At 46.3% G+C, this 21,252-nt stretch overlaps 1 protein-coding gene across 1 annotated transcript in view; it reads right to left on the reverse strand.

The window, feature by feature from the left end:
• SLCO3A1 (solute carrier organic anion transporter family member 3A1) overlaps positions 1-21,252 on the reverse strand; it is a 136,799-nt gene that overhangs the window by 11,330 nt on the left and 104,217 nt on the right. The window contains exons 3-8 of the mRNA XM_032700352.1: positions 21,100-21,198; positions 18,483-18,746; positions 10,135-10,299; positions 8,009-8,207; positions 6,982-7,120; positions 2,451-2,626 (exon numbers count right to left, since the gene is read on the reverse strand). Coding sequence (XP_032556243.1) covers positions 2,451-2,626; positions 6,982-7,120; positions 8,009-8,207; positions 10,135-10,299; positions 18,483-18,746; positions 21,100-21,198 — 1,042 coding nt within the window. The remainder of the gene's footprint in view (positions 1-2,450; positions 2,627-6,981; positions 7,121-8,008; positions 8,208-10,134; positions 10,300-18,482; positions 18,747-21,099; positions 21,199-21,252) is intronic.

Here is a 21,252-nt window from a genome sequence, read left to right on the forward strand (position 1 = left end):
GGAGGAGGGAGGGAGAGAGTGAAATCAATTCCTGTTGTTCTGCTTTGATTAACACACCCCCTGGCCATTCTGTGCTGTCAGCCAGGATGCCACCACCACCTTTTCAAAAAGTCATTAATGGGGTTTTTCTTCTGCCTTCGCCTGAACTGCCTACAGCCCCAAAAGTAATTGCCTATATGATAGGTCCAGGAATTAGCTAAGCCATTAATAACAGCAGCTAATCTTGTCATTGGATGGGGAAAAATGTAATTCCCATCCCATTAAATCATTGTTTACAAGCTCCCCATCATGTTTTCTAGGCTCCAGATGTTCAAAATTGGAGGGAAAGAAAACTTTTGGTTCTGAAACTCCCCAGACTACTGGGAACAAGAGAGGAAAGGGAGCATGACAGACCAAGAGGTTCAGTCAGCCTGTTAATTCAAGTCTTCCAGTGAGGAAATGCTCAGGACTAGTTTTCATACGTGTGAGTTTAGCATGCAATTTTTCTATACTGGGAAGACAGTGTTTGCAGTGTCTTTTGCTATGAACACAACCCACTATTGTATTAGGGTTATCTGTCGAAGGCGCTTTAAAAAAAACATTCACAGCTTTCTAATTCACTCAGCTCAAGGATGCTACTGGCATCATCCTCTTGGGGTAGGCTCAGCAAAGCCTTTGGAACTTTAGAAGCCATTAATTTGGTCTTGAGTCTTATAACAGCATTTTATTTCCTACTGAATATAAAGGCTGGGAAAGCAGGACAGTGATCCCCATGGGAACAGATTCATCACACAGGGGAACTTCAAAGATTTAAGTTGCTTTTTCCTTTAGCTCCTTACAGAGGTCTGCAGGCACCACTGCTAGTGGCATCCATGGTGGCAGACATGGTCCTCTATATAAATACACTGTGGGGGCATCAGAAAAAAATGATAAAACAATTAGAACCAGTGAGTGCTTTTAAGTTAAGATCACCCTTCTGATCACCTGCCCTCCTTTCACACATTCACAGGCCATGTAACACCATACCATGACTCCTGCATGAAGCCTGTGACCTCTGGATGAATTTCAGCAGTTTTCAGGCAGGTCCTCAGGCTCTATAGAAAGCCTTTATGCCAGGAAATATCTGACCTTGGAAAAATGTTCCAGTGGTTAATGGCTTGGCTCAAATAGGATTCTACAGTTGGGTGGGAAATGAAGGAAATGGAGTATTAAAAGTTTATTTTATGGAAAAAAAAATTATCATGTGAAATATTCAGAGTGGGTTTTTAATTGGTGGTGGTGTCCTTCCATCCACTTTTCTGTATTTAATACCAAAGTCAACCCACATACCTTAGAGTAGAGTAAAAGGTGCCACCTGGAGACATCTCCTTTTCTCACTGAACAAATGACTTGCCTAGACAAGACATCCACTTTGTGTACACTGAGTTCATTTTTAAATAATCATAGGAGCTGCCAATGCCACTTGTCCTGCCCTGGACACCAGGGACACACATGTCCATCAAAAGTTCCTTTAGGCGATGCAAGAGGTGCTCTCTTGGCTAAGAGCTCTTCCCTGTACATTTTCGTGATTCTGAGTGAAGTTACTAATCTGGAAGTGTGAATTGTTTATTTCCTACAGCTGTGAACTGAGTATGTTTAACATTCTCTTCGGTTTTCTTATTCCCTTATATTCTTCTTCCCAGCTAGTGCCAGACATCTCATTTGAAGGCAACACTAAGATGTCTCCATGCAGGATCCTAAAGGTGCTGGCAACTTCCTTGAACAAAGAACTCTTCAAACTTCAAATTACTTTTGCCACAATATTTATCATGAGAAATTTGATTTCCCTTCAGCTACCAGAGATGCAAAGAGAGAAGTGAACTAGTAGGTGGAATATCTCATTTTGTATCCTGCAGGGAGACATGCCCTCACAGAGCTGTTCTGTCCAAAATCCACTCAAGAGTGTGTTTCTAATACAGACCTTATTGATTGAATTTTATTGGAATTTTCCAGGCAGCAAAATGGATCTGCTATTTATGCCCCTGGTTATTATTCTCAGTAAGTGACAGCCTGGACAGCTAAGTAATTCTGGATAAATGTGGGCTTAGATATATATGTATATCATAAGGTGAAGTGTTCCATGTGTCTGGAAATAACACAAGGTCAGTTATTTGAGTAAGCTACTTTTGCCCACCTATTCACACCGGCTTAACTCAAGACATGTCCTTCAGACTTCCAAGTTCTTTGTGTCCTTGGACTTGGTCCAGGGTGAGAGAAGTTAAAATTCTGGACAGGTGGGTATAGACCAAAGCTAGCCTTTGCCACAGCTTTTCACTTTTCCGTGGTTTCTATGGTGTCCAGGCCTTATGGGACCCTCAGCTCCGTGCAGCTCCCAGTGGTTCCCATGGCCCCTCCAGCCCTGCTCCCAGCCCCTGAGCAGCCCCTCTGGGATCACTGTGGGAACCCTCCGGGTTCCCCGGCCGTGGTCCTACCTGATGAGGATGATGACTGACGGCGTCTGCGCCATGGCCCCGATCATGCTGCACACACACATCACGCAGAGGAATGTCAGGAAGGCCTCTTCGCAGCCGGGGCTGGGGCATTTGCCAGGAACCACGGTGGCATTTTCGGCAGGGACCGAGGTGAGGCACGAACAGCCACTGAGGTTCTGCAGAGGAGCACAAGGAGTCAGGAGAAAGGAGAGCTGTGATCCCCACCACTGACCTCTGTAATGAGGGCTTGTCAACAGCAACTGCTAATCCTCTAATGTTCAATTAACTAACTCCTAAGTGCTTGTTTGGAGGGGGTTTGGAAAGAATTTCAGGAGTGCCAGCTCTGACGCATGTTACCAGCAAGGGAAAGCTGTCCCTTGGCTTGTTTCTTTTCTTCTGCTCCTTTCAAGTCTCTGCCATAAATGTCACTGCAACAAAATTATTACCAAGTTATACCTCTTTGGAGGGGAATAAAGAAACAATCTGTGTCTCTGCGACAAGGAAGATCCCCCAATTATGGTTCTAATTACTTGCTTATTTACTTCCGTCCTCTTGGCTGTTGCAATTAAACTGAAGTACATTAAAAGCAGGTAAATCTGCAGCCCTGTTCTTGGCTGCAGGTTCGGTGGCTGCTTCCAGCACCCTGAATCCTAGGAAGGAGCCACCCAGGATGGGTGCTGCAGCTCACCGAGGGCTGAACTACCACCACTTGGCACCACAGACGCTGCTGGACCTTAAAGCACTCCAGGGCTAATAAATGACATCTGGTTCAGAGGGATTTGTGCTGAGCTAAGAGTTGAAGTCAAGCGAGATAAACTTTATCAATATGTGATCAGAAGGAGGGTGGAATGACTGCATTTTGCTTTGATCTCTCTGACAAGTGCAGGATGTGAAAAGAAGATTTGTTTGCCAGTCACAGATTTAAGGATTTACTTTTTTTTCCTTATTTTCCAACTCACCCTCCTGAATTTCTGAGTGGGGGATGGCAGTGCAATTAAGGCACACAATACCACCAAGAAATCCCTTAACGAATACAGAATGAAACGGTCATAAATGATTCATGGCTTGTCTTCATCAGCCCGCTGGGTTTGCAGGTCACATGCTTGTATGAGGAGTAACACCATAAAATAAAACATATTGAAAACCAGCTAAATCTCCTCCCCTTTCCCTCTACCACGTTTGAGCAGAAATTCCTTTGCTTTTCCGCAAAGGGCGTCCTCTTAGGACCATACAAAAGCACACTTACTGGTTCACTGCCTCCAAAGATAAGGATCAGCAAGGATACTACTCCAACCTTTCTGACACCAATCTCTTTCTTCTGCATAGGAGTCAAATGATTTTCTTCCAACTAAGTGCATAGAGGGCAAGAGAGACTGCTGTGCAGAACTCCAGGAGAGCTGGAGCAGACATGCAGTGCCTTTGCGGCTCGCAAGCAGTAATTAAGATAACAAATTATTGTGCTGTGAGTTAGAAGCTGACACCCGAAGGCTTCAGAATGGTGACAATTAGCACCACTGATGTGGTGTTTGCACAGACAACAGGAATCTGTAGATCCTGGCTCTTACTGCAGTGCATTGCTAGCAACCAGGTGGACACAGCCCCGTGGATCAAAACCCATCTAAGTCTAGAAAAGCGCCTGCACTGAAAAATCCTCGGACAAAATTCCCATCACAGCAAACATGCAGAACTGGGTGCTTATTTTCCATGGGTTCTTATCAAGGGACAGATGTGCCCCACCTGTTTCTGGCAATGGTGGGGCAGATTCTCCTCCTACTGGTGTGATTTTTTACAAACCACAAGGCAGATCCCCACCTGGATTGCCTGAAAATTTGCCTCTCGATCCACTTTTTCAACAATTTTGCATCAAGGTTCTGGCCCGAAGCAGTGTCAGTAGTTTGAACCAACTACATCTGCTTCCTTAGCACTGCACCTCATTCTTACCTGGGAGATCTTTGATCTTTTATTACTCACACACTATACAACTCGCAGACATCAAATAAGGAAACATCAAAGATGGAGTTATAACTTTGTCCAGTGGAGAGGCAACTTTTTGCTACCTGTGCCAAAATTGCTATAGATTCCCTTGTCTGCAACCCCACTGCATTCAGCCACATATTATCACAACCCTCTGCTGCCCAGCAGCTTGCACACCCAGATTTCTGTGTGCGTGTGAGGCTACACAGATGCAGAGTTTACACCTTTAACAGCATGCTGAGTTTGGTGTGATTATCTATGCAAATTACATGTTTTTAATTACTCATTCCTTAAGCCCTGGTTCTGACAGGGAAGGGACAGGCTGGTACTTCAATGCAAAGCTGTGAGATGCCAGCACAGTAATGCCAGGCTGGAATTTGTGTGTCTCCAACCAAAAGGCTGAGAGAATCAATGGCATCAAACAAGTAAGACGCAAGCGTCACTTCCAGGAATGGCTTGAAAGAAACACTCTTGGGGTTGCCAGAGCTCTGCCTATCAGCACCAATATTCCTATGGCTTTTTAGACAGGTGCACCTCTGGAACCAGCTCAGCAAGAGAGAAGAAATGAAAAAGAAAAAACTAACTGAGCTACATATCGCTTTTAGAAATTGTTCACAGAGGAAAAGTGGAGCGAGGCAGTCAGAAACATCCAGTGTAGTAAAGTTAAATAAAGCATTCAGAGAATTTTATGTCCCAGTAAAAAGCAACCCTTGGTTCATCACAAGCATATAACATTCACAAGACCCTCTAGACAGGTCATTACCTGGATTATGGGTTTAAAACTTGGTTTGGCAATTTGGCTTTGCCTCAAGGCCATTGCATGGCCAAACTGGTCCATAATTTTTGATAATGCCCTTTCCAGAGGATGCTATATTGCTTCACTAATTTGTGTTCAAAACGTTACTGCAAAAAACCCCACAAAACAAAGCGATGAAAAGGCAAAATAAGAAGGAATGAGTAAGAGAGAGGGTGAGGATCAGTGAGTTTTTTGCTGAGAGGTTTTCTCTTGCAGAACATGAGGTCAGGCAGCTGCAGACTGAAGGGACAGAGCTGAATTTTTATTACCATGCTCCTTCCAGAGGAGCCAGAGCTTTGACCTGAACTGCACAGTGAGGAGGTCACTCCCACACTCCAGCCACGGACCACACCAGCTGTATTCTTGCTAAAGGCTTGGTGAACTGGTGAGACACAATTCTGTGCATCCGAAACAAGCTGGTGTCTTGTTAAAATCATTCTGCTGCCTCCCCAGGTGTTGACCTGTTGGGAGGAGGAGGATAAAGAGGGCAGGAGGTAACACCTTCACATGTGTCACACACTCACGGAGACCCTTGTGGGGTTTTGAAAGCAACTTGAAACTGTGGTATTTCAAAGGGATGCCTGTGTCTCTGAGGCTGTAGAGGGAAGGGAGGAGAGAAGAGGTTTAAGCAGGACAAGCTCCCGGGTGATCTGGGCTGTGAGGCTGCACTGCCAGCAGTGAGTGTGCACCTCTGCTCAGTGGCACTGGCATGTGCTTTGTCTCTTTGGGGCAGGAAAGGAGGTCTGATGCCTCCTCAAAAAGCAAGGATGAAGCCATGGAGGGATAATTGCATGTGGTGATCACTAATGTTCCTCCAGCCACAAACAGTCCCTGTGACCAGGCTGACCTCCAACAGACTCCACACAGGCAGTGAGGCAGCAATCACCATGCCTGGCACGGCCCCAGACAGGGAGCAAGGATGCAGGAATCCTACCAGTCCCCACCCCTGGGAGCAGCAGGCACTCATATTCAGCATAACCCAGAAAACATTAACATTTCAGCAGCAAAAATGAAAAAGCTGGCTTTTAAGATATTGTTAAAAATTCCCCACATCTTCTTTATATAGAGATGGTTTGGTCTTTAAGAGTTTTCTAAGGGAAATAAACTCTTAGATATAGAGAACTGAAAAATGCAGAATGCCTTTGGATGGAGTCTCTGCTCCCCTGACAACTGCTCTTACTGCTGCCTCAGAGCAAAGCAAGAAAACAGAGAGAAGTGAGAGGAAAGAAAGGAAAGCTTAAAAAAGGGTGAATAAAACCAGAATCTGCTTGTAGATGTCTAGGAACCAGATTCAGGGAAAGAGCAAGAGGAAAAAGAATAAAAGGGTTGGGCAGGGCAAACATGGGCAGGTGGAGAAGAGGGGAGATAAGGAGCTGCAGGACAAAAGAGAAGCTGGTCCCACAGCCTGGGCCAGGAAGCTCTCACAGAGGATCTGGGTACTGCCACTGGACAACTGCGCAGATCTTCATGTTCCTTGCTTCCATGCTGAGGAGAAAAACCAGAGGAGAAGGAGAAGGATGTGGAATCCCATCCTGCTCCATGGGTAACCCTGGCAGACTGCTGCCAGAGAGAGTGGGCATTTATGCAAGAGAGTGAAAAACTACAAGGGCTCATGCCCACCTGAGGCGTGAGTTCAGCTTTTGGGGGTGCAACCTCTGCTGGCTGTGGGTGAGCTACTCTACCAGATACGCACTAACCTCACTCACTTGAGCTCTCAGAATTGTTCCTAGAGGCGAGAGGTCCCGAGGAAAGCCCACTCACCGTGCTGCTGCAGCCAGCAAAGCAGGCAGATAAGTATGTGACCCCGTCTGCCCCACAGACTGGAGTGAAGGAATCAGTTTGGCATTCACAGTTGTTATTGCAGGGGGAATATGGGTCCAGAGATGAGGTTGGAGTTGAGCTGTAAGAGAAACAGAAAGAGAGATTAATGGACAGTGTGATGATATCAGCCAGCTTTTCCAATCGCTGCCTCACAAAGACAGCTTTGAGGGGGGGAGTTAACACATTGCAAAAAAGCAGTGGGCAGGCTAGCTGGGTTCCAGCTTTAAGAAATCCAGGCTACAGCCTCTCCCTGGGGACTGAAATGCCATGGCCACTATCCCTCTGCAACAGGGAATCTAATGCAAGGCTTCAGCTGCCTTGTTACCCCAACGAGAAGCCCCAAGGAAGCCCAAAGAGATGATCTAGAGATTGCTCTGTATTTTTCTATAATACTGTGAGGAGCTGAAAGGCTGAAGTTTTCATCTTCTAAAGAGTCGCCACTGCATACTGAGGAGCACTCGAAAAGAAAACACAGAATAACTGTCTCCAAATCCTGTGAGTGCTACAGGGCACCATGGGCCTCATTTCTCACATAAAAATAAACCTAGAGCCACAAACAGTCCCTCTTCACCAGATCTGTATTTCCAGGCATCCAAATCCTGATTCTACAAATTCCCCTCAGGCATTTAAATCAATGTACAAAGCAGTGCATGTCCCTCACTGGCAGTGGAAACCAGAGAGTGTGATGGATCAAGTGCTACACAGGTGGCCAAGGGCACAGAGGCAGGACTGGCACCTTTTGATTCAGTTTGACCGATTTTAGTAAAACTCTGTTGTCAGCTACAGGAACTCAACTCTCACAGCAATGAGTGGCATGGAAACATCCCTAGGTAAGAGCCCTATATCACACTGCCTTCTGCATGCTTGCTCTGTGGTTGTCTGAAGGCCAGCACTGCCTGTCAAGGACAATAACATGGATTTATGTTGGTAAAGCTCTGTGAGACCTTGAAACTGTCTGGGGACTCACTTGTTTCCATAGGGAACAGTAACCCCTGCCACAGGCCCTGTGTCACATCCCAGGAACAGGAAAGACACGTAGCAAGCTGTGGACACCAGGTTCACCAGCATGGCCATCCTGATGGCTCCCAGAGCAGACAGGCTGAGCTTCTTCACCAAGAGGCCACCCAGGAATATGCCCAGACATGCACATGGGATTGCTGTCATCCCTGCAAAAGGAAAAATCAGTTAGCAAGAAGAATGAGTAAGGCTCAGTGAACTACACTATGACAGGGTTTTACTCTCCAGTAGCGAGATCTGTGCATGAGGAAACCTTGCAATGACCAACTGCTGGAGTAGCACCAAGCTGGGCTTGCCCAAAAAAGGAGGAATGGATAAAAATGGGTATGCTGCTTTGAACAGAAGAGCCAGGACCTTCTTCCAGTTCTCATCCATATTGGAGGGAAATGCCAAACTTGCTGAGATTGGCCCAACCCAACCTAACCAACAGCATCTCCAATGTTTCCTGCAACAGTTGGCAGAAAAATAAAGAATCTTCCAAGCTGTCTAGAAGCTTTGGATGAGCCCTGCTTGGTATAATTCACAGCAGTCTGAACTTCAGAGACGAGGCAAGAGTTGCATTTGAAAATATGAAGTCTCCCTTAAAGAATTTTAAACCGTAAGATGCAAAATCACTGCCAGAAGTGACTCCGTTTCCAGACACAGACAGGCATTATCACACTACATTTGTTTGGGTTCACTTTTATACCTTTGCTGCCAGTTATACTCTAGATCTCACCTACCTAGACTAAGCTTAGAAGAGCATCCCAATCCTGGCATTTCTGGACTCTCCTAGATGTCACGTGGGAAATGTGGTAACAACTGTTTTTAATTAAGTTGCTGTGAGAAACACAGAAGTATCAAAGTCTCCTTTCCCATTGTCAGGTCAGAAGCAGTATGTGCTCTGGTTCCTGGGTGATCCCTTCTTTGCTGCCCACCCAGCTGTACTCACATGTTGACTGCCCAGGCAACTCCCACCAAACAGCTTTTTTCCTTCTCCCAGTGGATCAACAGTGAAGTTGCTTTCCTTTGCCAAGCCTTTAATTTTCAGAAAAGATGGAAGACCCTAACATCTTTGAGACCTCTGGCCTTCTGTCAAAGCATATTAAAATTCACTAGCGAGTTCCAGTGTTGCTGGGGGAGGCAAGGCTGACTGTAGGGGATTGTTTCTTTTGGAAAACCAGGTCAAAACCAGAAGATATTGATGAGTTTAATAGGAAAATAAATAACTGTCAGGAGAGCAGCTTGCAAACTCCTTATTTTGATATTAAGATCCACCCATTTCCTGATGTCCCAGTTTTTGACAGATCACTGCCAGCTGCCCATCTGGCGAGCTGTGGTTGCAGATCATCCAAGATCAACTTGCAGATATCTTAATTGGGTGCTGCTGAGAGAAGGGCTGTCATAAACAAATGGCTGGGCCTACTAAGGAATGAGCAGCAGCAGCAAATAAATGAAGATTCTGCCATCAGTGTCCTGACAGGGAACAAACGAATGCTGAGAAATATATAAATGGGAAACTACAGCAGCATGGAATGGTCAGAGAGAAGGGGCATTTGAAAGACAACCAAGCTTCACTAGCTCAGGTTCTTTAACTGCTGATGGCAATCCCATCATTTCCAGGCCAAGGGGAAAGGTGTGACTAACAGGAGAAACTGGGCTTCCTAACCCAAATGGAGGTGGGATGGAGAACTCTGGGGTACCTGAACAAGCAGTTCAATGGGCTGCTCAGTCAGAGAGTAACTACAGCCTTGGGCAACCAAATGGCCCAATTCTGCTGCATTCAAGGCTGTCAGAGACTTTCATATCCCGGCATACCACCTCCAACACAATGGGCATGGCTGCAGGGGAAACGATGGCAGCAGGATGCAGTGGAGAGCACAGTCGGAAAGGAAGGATGCTGGAGGTCTACTCTGTGCTCTGCAGCCACTGCACAGCTGGATCTCACCCTCCCTGCTCACGGACACATTTCTAGATGTCAGAAAAGTCACTTTTTGGGCAGCCTAACCAGAGAAACTGGGTGCAGTTACCAGCCATGCTGAACACTTTTAAATACCTTTGGATGCTGGAGATTTGGTGGCCCCTGTGGTTACTCACCCAGGAGCTGGTTGGCAGATGAGGTGGTGAGGTTGAACTGCTGCTCCAAGTACTTTCCAAGGAAGGCGGCGAATCCGGCCACCACCGCGATCTCCATGCAGGCTGCCAGGATGATACAGGTGAAGACGGGATTGGAGAGTAAGTGCTTAGTTACTTTGGGGATCACTAGAAGAGAGGAAAAAGGGAGAGATGAGTTTGTGTAGACTTTACTTGAGGTGCTGGAGGTGCCTTTCTGCTCTCCTGAAGGGCAAACTCACTTCAAACCAGGAGGAATTTACTGTCTGCACAGAAAAGCTGGTTAAAATGTGGCAACACCAGAACAAAAGGAAACACCCAAACAGTGCCATCTAAAGATTCAGAGATCAGAATGGTGAAAAAGGAAGTAACCTGTTGTTATCATGGAATATCCTGAGTTGCAAGGGATCCACGAGGATCATTGAAGTCCAACTCCTGGCCCTGCACAGGACAGCCCCAAGAAGGACTCCTGAGAGGGAAGAGGACATGCTGAGCTGTTCACTGTGTAGGATGAACACACACGTGGCTTTGGTCTCATGATCCCTTAGCTGCCCCCTCCCAAATCATTAGCGTCCAGAGTCCTCTCTCCTCCAAGCCTGTCTCAGATTCTGATAAGCAAACTCGAGTTACCTTACAAAGGGAAATCAGGCTAATGAATCAGATCGCACATTTTCTACTTCAGCGAACATTTTAATTATTGTCGAGATAACACAGCTTGAAGAGGAGAGGATCCCAGTACAGAAGAGAGCCTTGCTTTGTCTCCATACCTGATGACTAATTTCTTCCTGAATTAAATGTGAAAATCATTAAGTTTGAAAATTACCTTGCTGAAGTGTAGTGAGGCCTCAACGGACCTCTATTTGCATTTTGAAAATCCATCCCCCACATCCCCTATGGTGTACCAGGGTCTGGCAGATGACATTTCCCTAGTGTTAGCTTCTGTTCTTCCTTAGGGCTTTTTCTGCATTGGCCTCAGCAAGACAATGCACAGCTCACTGTCAAGGCTCTGCTTGGGTGCCCTTGGTTTTTTCTTGGAGAAAGGGGAAAAAAGGGTTATAATTAGGTTAGATCTAATATTTTTTGGAAGGGGCCACTCCACAGTTTCTGGTCTCTTTATATCACAAATGTTTTTCCATGCTGTATAAAATTCTTGCTTCCTGAGGATTTGCTGAACATAATGAAGGTACAAGAGGCATAGCAATTTTCAGTAGAACTGGGGGGGAGCAGGGGGGAGGAAGGAAAAAATACACTGTGGGAGGAATGGGGATGGGGGAATTCAGACATGGGTAAATTTCAGAAGCCACCTGCTGCCTCCTTCAGTTCTTTGGTGGCCACCTACAGAATTTTCCCTTCTTGCTAGGAAAAAGACAGAAAATGCAAAGGTAGACTTGGCAGTGCTGAGCTTGAAAAGCCATATTTAAGGTATTAATGCCTGTTGTGCCTCTGGAGTTCAGCTTGTTCAAGATTAATGGATTCCTCAAGATGTAGCTTTGTGCCAATTCAACTCCAAAGACACAAAGGTCTACTTCAAACTTTATCCACCAAATAATAGTGATGACAGCCTGCCTTTTGCAGGAGGGAGTTAAAGATCATGCACATTTATTTCTGAAGTTGGCAAGGCTGCTACCCAGCCATCATGCACTACCAAGGTCAAAATCCATCTTTCTGTGCTTGGGGTGGACAGCGAAAATTTTGCAGAGTTATTGCACCGTCTCACACAAGAGAGGAGCCCCTTGTGACTGCCTTGCCTGGCAGAGCTGGGCTACGAGTCACATCACTTCATCACCTAAAGGGGCTACAAGAGAGCTGGAGAGGGACTTTTGACAAGGGCATGTAGTGGTAGGACAAGGAGTAATGGCTTTAAACTGAAAGAGGGAGGAATTTGATTAGGTATAAGGAAGAAATTCTTTACTGTGAGGGTGGTGAGACACTGGAACAGGTTGCCCAGAGATGCTGTGGATCCCTCTGGAAGTGTTCACAGCCAGGTGGGACAGGGCTTTGAGCAACCTGGTCTAGTGGAAGGTGTTCCTGCCCATGGCGGAGGGGCTGCAACGAGATGACCTTTAAGGTCTCTTCCAACCCAAAACATTCTGTGATTCTATGATTCCATGATCATTGCATCTCCTCCCTGTGAGTTTTCTGGGACAGAACCTGCCTCCACTGCCTGTTTGATCACTGTCTACTGCAACAGGTCTCTGTTCCAGCAGGTAGGTGTAACACAAAACCCAGTGCACAGACAACTCAAACAATGCCTGGCAGCCTCCACCATCTCCTCAGCCAGGGCCAGCTCATTCCCTTTCATCTTCTAAGGGAAATGACAGGAGGCTCCCCATAGAAATGAATATACTTTCATCTTGCTGCTGTCATTTGTTAAGATCAATCATTTGACACCTGCTGCTGCTGCCTTATCTGTCTCAGTTCTTGGGGTGAAATACCTCTGGGAACAAGATTAAAAGTCAGCAGTGAAGTTTAAAAAATCTCTCAATAGACTAAAGTGACACACTTTCAGCTGCCTGGCATATGGTGCTGGGTATAGAGGGGGAATGGAAAATGTCTGATGGGGGACAGTGAAGCCCTGGGGAACACAACAGCTAAGAATGTCACTTCCTCACTGGAGCCAATCCCAGCAGATAAACATTTGAAGGACATCTTCTGGGATCACCTCCAGTGAGGAGGAAAGGTCTTTTGGAGCCAAAAGAGTCTCAAAAATCTACTTGGAGAACCCAAAAATTGTGCCGACAAGGCACAGGTAGACTCACCCTCCCACTCTTGGAAGGACCAGCTCATTTAACATCCTTATCTTAATGCACCTGATACGCTCCAGAAATGACGGCAGAAAAGCAATTCTTACTGGCATGGCAAGATACACTGAAAAGAACGTGACACCTCTTTTCACTGCTGAAGTACTTTAAACCCAACTCTTCAGACCACTCACGTGTGGCATCGGTCATAGGATCATCCACAGATTGGAAGGGACCCAGGCAGACGTCCCAAAGCTCTGCAACACCCCCACCAATCCCACCTTTTAACGCTCAACACCCATGCCAAGGCATCAAGCATCCTCCCTGTCTCCCACAGTGGGGCTGCTGTGGGTGACAGGCCACGGGCTTGACAAACACACACACTTATGTGCATCAAGTAGCTCTGATTTGTCACTGCACATCGGGGAGTACCGGGGATAATTGGCAACCTCATTACATGAGGTTTAACTACTCTCCAGAAACGACAAACTATAATCATCACGTTGGTGCTTGAAATGAATTGTTTGGAACATTACAATCACCAAGGCCCCTGTTTCTGGTTGGAGCACCCTACAGAGACGTGTTTTCAATTTGCAGTAAAGATGAGGAACACAGAAAGCAAAGTAATAAATTAGAGAGAGGTTTACAGCCCAGTCCACATAGGACAGTGCAGTGACGGAATGGCAAAATGTAGCATTGAGCCAAAATACAACTTTCTACTACCAATGTCAACAGCAAGCCTCAGGTCTGAATACAAAACAAAAGGCAAAATCTCCACCTGACTTGAGGAAAAGGGATGAAGCAAAATAGCGTAGGCAACAAGAGGAAAATACATTCTGGAAAGAGGCAGCTCCTGTGGAAGAGAAGATTGAGTAAGGCAAGAGGTGCTGAAAGTATCTCAGGTCAGTTTGATATGCTGAAGTCCACGTGGCCTAGGCAAAATTGTTATCATGAAGCATATGAAGGAAAAGGATGACACCTATGTCAAAAAGCCTTCCTGACAAGATGCAAGCTTGAAGCAGCAGTTACTCTGGAAAGCAGATCCTTATAGTCCATCAACCTACCTCCAGCAACCACCTTCGCTCCACTTCAGAGTAGGACATAAACCTGCCTCACCTGAGACACAGAGGTTATGGCAAGGCACAGTATCTTTTCAGAGACATGCTCTGCCTGACTTCGGCTGCTGCTCAGGTTTGGTCCCAAGGCATGCAGGCTGAAGGCCTTTCTGAATTAATTAAAGGTGCTGAAAACAAGGATGCTGGCTTGGAAACAGCCCAGAAGAACCAGACAAAAATGCCCACACCCTCATGAAAAGCAAGCCAAAGGAAACTCGGAGACTGATGGGACCTGATGTGTTTTATGATCACCCACCACCCTCTCACCTAGGCCTTGGATTTCTCAACAAGCTTTTTAGATGTTGGTAGAGGGACAAGATCCAAATCCAAGAAGGCATTAAAATCTTGGTACCTGCCTAGATCTGGGCCAAAGACTCATCACTGAAGGAAGGCACAGAGGGAGCCCTTTCCAAAAGGTTGCCACTATCACTCATTAGACACAAGTTTAAACTGCTCCTGTTACCCTTTATCCCACCCCAGTCCTATGAACTCTCACAGAGGACTACAGGTTCTCCACGGCCCAGGCCCTCCCCGCACAGCTGGGAGCCTCTGGCCCAGCACTACAAGTCTGTTCCCAGAGAGCACTTTTAGGGAGAGAAAACCTGGATTCAGAGCAGCTCCCTCCCTAGGTATTCAGCAGCTTGGTACACAGAGCAGGAAGGAACTGAACAGAAGACAAGACAGCTGTCAGCTGTACATCCCAGCTCTCCTACACTCTTCAAAATGAAGCTGAAGAGAAACCAAAATGTTTCCAAATCTAGGGAATTTACAGTTTTGAAATGCATTTAATTCCACAGTGAGCTTTCTTTTAATTCCTTGTGAATGAGCTTCTCTCTTGAAACCTGAAGTATTCCATATCAATTTCAGTCCTTTTAGGGTTTTAATCTCTCTTGCTAGACAGACAGGCAGAATGTAACAAATTTCTGGTTGAAATAATTGCAAAACAAAATGTATTTAGAGTAGAACATTTCAGGGGTGTTAAAGATCAAGCCAAGGAAGCATTCTGAAATCAAATGTCATCAGAACTGACCACTCAATTCAGTAAACGTGACATTTCTGTATGAAAAGAAAGGATTTTAACAAAATATTTCCAAGCACGTTGTAGAGCAGGTGGTGGGTTAGAGGCAGCATGTTAACACTGAGTAAGAGGGCAGATGTTGGACTTACACAAGCAGAGGGCACAGGTGCCCTGACACTGAGCATCGCCTCCGACCCCAAGCAGCAGAGAGGTCCCCAAGGCAGACCAGAGGTAGGAAAGCAAAGCTGTGGCCCCCAGGAGAGCAAGGACTACCAGAGCCCATGCCTGAAGTGCTTTCACAGACCATACAAGGAGTCCAGGGCTGAAACAACCCTTCCAGGCTGCCAGGCAAGTGTTGTTAGCAATGGCAGTATTTATCCATCCTTTCCCTGCTATTAATCCTTCACTTCCCTGAGCTCCCAAATGGATTTGCTTTGCTTAACTGAAATACTAGTCAGGCAAAGAAGTGCAGCATTCACACACCAATTTAACAACAGGAAGCAGCTCCCAGGACTGTCCCAAAGCTTTCCTGCCCAAGCTGCAGAGCCCCTGTGCAGAGCAGCCAGTGGCAGCCCCCCGCTGCCTCCACTGCCTTTGATTGCCTCTTCACCTCATGCTGTTCAAAGGCACCGCTTTCCTTTCAAGTTTGAAGCTCCTCTTAAGGATGCTACTTTCCCTGGCATGAAAATACCCCATAGGAAGAGATGCCATGGCTTCCCCCAAAGCCGGGCCCTCCCTCCTGCTTAGACCTTGACAGAGATGTAAAAGATCGATACTTTGAGAGAGTTCTTTTTATATAAGTCCTGGAGTTTTCTGCGTGCTAAGGCTAGAGAAACCCAAGGAATCTCAGCCAGCCCTGCATCTCACTGACTTTCAGCAGATCTTGTAGTGTCTCGATCATCCTCCCACATGCCAGCTGTGCCGTGTCGCTGCCTGACAGCCGTGACCCCGCTCGGAGCACGTCCCCAGCTGATACCGCCCTGCTCCCTCTCCTACCATGTCCTCTCTCTTGTGGCAGTCACTGCAAGGCTTGGAAAAAATATAGAAAAAAGCAATAAAACCCCTTCAACAGCCCAAAAGGAGATGCAGCCTCTAAGCCACTAAGGATGCGTTGTTGATACAAGGGGTATTCACACAATCAGTCCAGAGAAACAACTCTTCCTCCCCACACTTGCCCAAGAGATGGACAATCCACACCTCCATTCAGACACAGACTTACAGCAGGCACGGCCCCACCCAGGACAAGCTGCAGACACAATGCTTGAAAGTCAGTTATGGCCATACTGACCCCAGTGAGCATCTCCACCCCCAAACCCATGCACAGGTAAATCCTCTGCTGTTGCCCAGAGAAACTCTGGATGTCCCATCCCTGGAAGTGTTCCAGGCCAGGTTGGATGTAGCTCTGAGCAACCCGGCCTAGTGATAGGTGTCCCTGCCCATGGCAGTGGGGTTGGAACTAGATGATCTTTAAGGTCCCTTCCAACTCATGTAATTTTGTGATTCTATAATTCTGTTCAGCATCCCAAATTCACGTAAAGCCCAAGGCCTATATTAGGACAGAACACATGACTATGCATGCACAAACATATTTTTAGCCTCTGTATATAAATAAGAGTCCTTCTTATCCTAGGAAAAAGACTAAACAGTCTAACTTTTCCCAAAGGAAAATACATGCAATTGACAAATAAATTAAGGATATTTGGTCCCGCCACACAGGAATGCATATAGATATTTCAGCTGCTAGCAAAATAATGTATATCCACAGAAAGATTAAACCATCACCTGAAACACTGTTCATCAGGAATGATGAGGTGTGTTTGCCTTCCCTTGTGGAACGCGTCTGAACATTTCAAGGCAAGCACTTTAGGAACACGACTCTTGACCACATTCCAACTGTGACAATAGTGGCAAGGGACTTAAAAGGAGGTGTCAGCTACCAACACCGTGTCATCTGTGACAGCCTCAAAGGAATAACTAAAAAGGTCATTCCTTGTCTTATTTGATGTGATATAAATTATATTTCAAAGTCCATCTACAAAGAGACTCCTCCAATACTGACAGATCCAAAATGGGGTTACCTGCAACGAGAGTACTAATGTGGAAGACTGTAGTGCCTCCTGATGTAATCAATACTTGAAGCATATGGATGTGGCAGCTTAATTTCTCTACTTCAATGAGCAACAGATGCTCAATGAACACCACTATGGCCTCCCTGTGTGCAAGATGCTCAGCACCATCCTCAGGCTGAACTGCTGCTCCTCCATGCAGCAGGGATATGTCATACTTTCCTTCTTGTATATGAAAACCTGCAAAAATTTCCAGTGCCCACTCCAAAAGCTCAGCAGCCAGAAGCAGACACTTTGGTGTATACACAACAAAGGACACAGAATTATCCACATGGACATACCTCAAAAATAGCCCATTCCTCAAAATAGAGAAAATCCTTGCAATAAGGATGAAAGGACGAAGAAATTAATTTTACTGACAAAGTTTCAAACAATTTTTCCCTTTACCTTTCTTCTGAATTTTCTCAACAAGTCACAAATTCACATCTTTGACCTTCCATTAATGAACAACTACATCAACTATTCAAGGTATTTTTATGTTTAGAAAATAGTTTTTTCCCCAAAGTCTCTTCTTCTTTCCCACCTGTACCTCATTCAACTCCCAGTTTATCTAAACGCATCAGGCAGTAATGAAACCCGCTCTGCCACAGCGACAGGGAGTGGGAAGCAGCCACCAGTGCTACAGAACCACCCTCTCAGATGAAGGATTTTCCAGTGCAGCCTACAGAAAGGAGATCTGCCCACACTCTCCCATGAAATGCTGGATCCTCAGCTGACTTTAATTAGAGTCAGCTCCATTTCCATCACTGCGGGACACGATGTGGGATTTTCTCTCTAATTTGCTACAAGTGATGCTCTGCCCTGTCATATTGCTGCTATTCTGGGCTGATATCTACCTCTTCCCCGTTCCAGTTTAAGAGCTGTGGTGATGCCCAGCACTGATTGCTTTGTATCTGGGATTGCACTAATCTGTAGCTCAGACGCTGGGAGCTCCCAATTTCTTTTTATTGCCCTTGCTGGCTCTCTCTCCACTTTGGGAGGCAGAGGGGAGCAGGACAGTAGACTGGAGAGAAGATCACAAATTGCTCTGGCAGCTGTATTCCCCTTAATTTTTTTATCAACTCCACAGGACTATCGTGCATTTCTGTAGCTTTGCAGTTAAAAAAAAAACCAAAACACAAAGCTTTCAAGTGGAACAAGGTCTCTCTTTCAAATGAGGACAATGCCAGAGATAATTACAAGCGAGGGATTGAAATTTCAGGATAGCAAAATTTTTTTGGAATTTTGGAGATAGAGGTAGACAGCCCAAACATCAGAGACCGATTATAAACCCAACCAGCTGTTAACCTGTTGCCGATCCCCACGGAAAACACGACGAGAGCCAGTGCCTCACCTCGCAGCTGCTGGAAGCAGGTCGTGCTGCTCTCCCCATCCAGCGGGTGCCGCAGGACCCCGTTGCTCGGCTTGGGCCTCTCGTATTCCCGCTCGGGAAGCATGGCCTGCTCGCTCTCCCCGGCGTGCTCCGGCCGCGGGGGCAGCGACTGCGGGAACCCGAACATCGGCAGGGACGAGAAGAAGAGTAAGGCACCACACAGCAGGAAGCCTCCCCACCACGCACCGATCCACCGAGGGTCGTCCGGGGTTATGTCCAGCTTACCTGCGAGGGCACACACGGGTCAGTGGCTTGGCCACGGGGAGAGAAAGACAACAGTGTGATGATCCTAAAGGAAGACAGTTGCTGGGGGCTTTGTTGGCTGTTAAGGGATACAAGACACAAGGTGGGGGCCTGCAGTCCACCCCACACCTGTATTGTGTGAGCCACCACTGTGTAGTGACCTCCAGGTCCAAGAGATCCTTAGGACAAGCTCCCATCACCTTTTCTATCTGGATGGTACATCCAGCTTCTGCAACATCCTGTAATCAGAGCTTCTCTCCAGTGTCTTGGCTCTGCCAGCTCTAGGAAGATACCACATACACATCAGTGTCCCCTGTGCTGGCACCAAGGTTTTGGACCTGTGCACACACAGCTGACACACCTACTGATCTGCACAGAGCAGCAGGAGTGCAGACAAGGATGTTGCATCTCCATCCTGGTTTACCCCTTTTTCCCAGGAGGTCAATGCTCTCCCAGCTTTGAATTCACAGCCCTTTTCAGCAAAAGACAGATGGGCATTTAGATGGGCTTTAGGGGCACCTGTGGAGGGTGAAACAATCCTAAATATTGAAAAGGAAACTCACCCGCTGCATCAAATGGGCTAGGGAATGTAGAGAATTAATCAGAAAATGAAGAAAAGCAAAGTAAAAGGCAAGAGTATCCTGTAGACCATCACTCAGCAAAGATAAGGCAAAAGAGAGGTCTGGAGTCAGTTTAGGGGAACAAAAATAAACAGCAGCACACAAAAAGCTGTGTCCCCAACTCGCTGTGCCTCGCTGCCACAGCCACAAGGGTGCCCAGTGCCTGAGCTGACTCCTGGGGGAGACCCAGGTCTGCGTGGCTGGAATAACAAGCTCCTCTGTTCATGATGTCTGTCTGGTTACTGCCACTCTGAAAAATCTGTCTCAAGTGAGGCAATCAAGTTGTCTCTCAAGCAGAGATAGAAGGAAACTCTTTTCTCCTAAGGGAAAATAACATGTAACTCTCAAATACAGATAAAGTTTGAAAAATAGTGTTGTGGAGGGACTGGATTCTTCTGCTATTATTTTCTCCTGCCTGAAGTGCATTTTTTTCACGATCTTGGGAACACAGCACTGCGAAAAGCCAGGTAAATCAAGGTGTTCTTCATATTCCCTTCCTAAAATAGCTCCTGTATGGAGGCTAGTACATAAGCATATCCTGGCATCCCACACCTGCCCAAAACAGGGAGCAGGATGAGGCTCAACTTCGTGCCACCTTGAGCTGCAAAGCAGAGCCAGCTGCAACATGGAAGCTCCCATACAAAAATAGACAGAGGCCATGTGTGTCCCAGCCTTCGCATGACAGCAATGGACCATGGCCAACGCCAGCTGGACCTGCAGCTGGAAAGCACTACAACCACCCTGTAGGTGGCTGAGCCACAGCCCCTCTGTGTTCTCAGTGATAAACACTCCACTCTGTGGCTCCATATTTGTCTGGTGCTTTTTGAGGTGTAAATACGGAGCAATGTCTCATATTAAAAATGACCAGAAGACATCAAATTAACTTTTTAGCTGGGCTAGCATCTTGCTCTGATGGTAACCAGCTGCAGCTGCCCAGAAAGTCCACAAGAATAAAGTCAGCAATACTCATGCAGAAGGGTCTGGAGGATTCGACAGAGCTGTGAAAAAGCATCTGAATAACTGAGGGAAAAGAAAAGCATCAGGTTTGCAGCCAGAGGGCTGAGGGAGCAGTGGAGAATTGCCTGTTATATAGTGCCCTCTCATGGCAAAGAACACATAGTGCAGGTATGAGTAAAAGCGGAATTTGCAGATTTTTGTCTTAATGAACAAAAAGTCAATTTACAAACAATTTGATTTAACCCAGGTGCAGTCAAGGTGACCAATAATTAGCACAGCTTTAGGAAGAAGGAATAATACTGTGGGACTGAAGTAGGGTCATTGGCAGAAGGTGCTGGGCATGGGTCTTACTGGTGTACCTCCACCAGAACCTGGATGGTTCCCACAGGTTCTGGGGTGGCAGCTCTCCAGATTTCATCCTGTGCTCTGGACACAGCTCCCCTGGCATGACTATGTGCATGGGTAGCTGTCTGCCCTGCCACAGTGATATTTCAAGGTGTCCTCTAAGAGCTGGGTGAACCTCATCTCACCGTAGAAAAAACAAAGGAAGAGAACAATTTTTAATGACTACAAACCTGTTTATCAGAACAGAGCTGAAAACTTTTGAATCCCAGTCATAAACCCCTCTAAAAGTGACACCCATACATGCAGGAGGCACTCAAGATGGAACAACAGGCAGTTTCCTGCTTGTGAGCATCAACATCCTGCTGGCACAACTTTAGTGTATTTGATTTGAAATCAAACCCATTTCTCCTTACTTGTGTCAATGAAGACAGCATCCACATAGATTTTGGTACAGAAGGAGCCCAAGATAAATCCACAGGCTGGTCCAAATACCAGCATCGTAAACAGGATCCCTACAAGGAGAGAGAAAAGAAAAAATTAGTACTAGGCACTGGTTGTTCATTGCA

This window comes from Chiroxiphia lanceolata, chromosome 12, assembly GCF_009829145.1.
Source record: "Chiroxiphia lanceolata isolate bChiLan1 chromosome 12, bChiLan1.pri, whole genome shotgun sequence".
Taxonomy (NCBI): domain Eukaryota; kingdom Metazoa; phylum Chordata; class Aves; order Passeriformes; family Pipridae; genus Chiroxiphia; species Chiroxiphia lanceolata.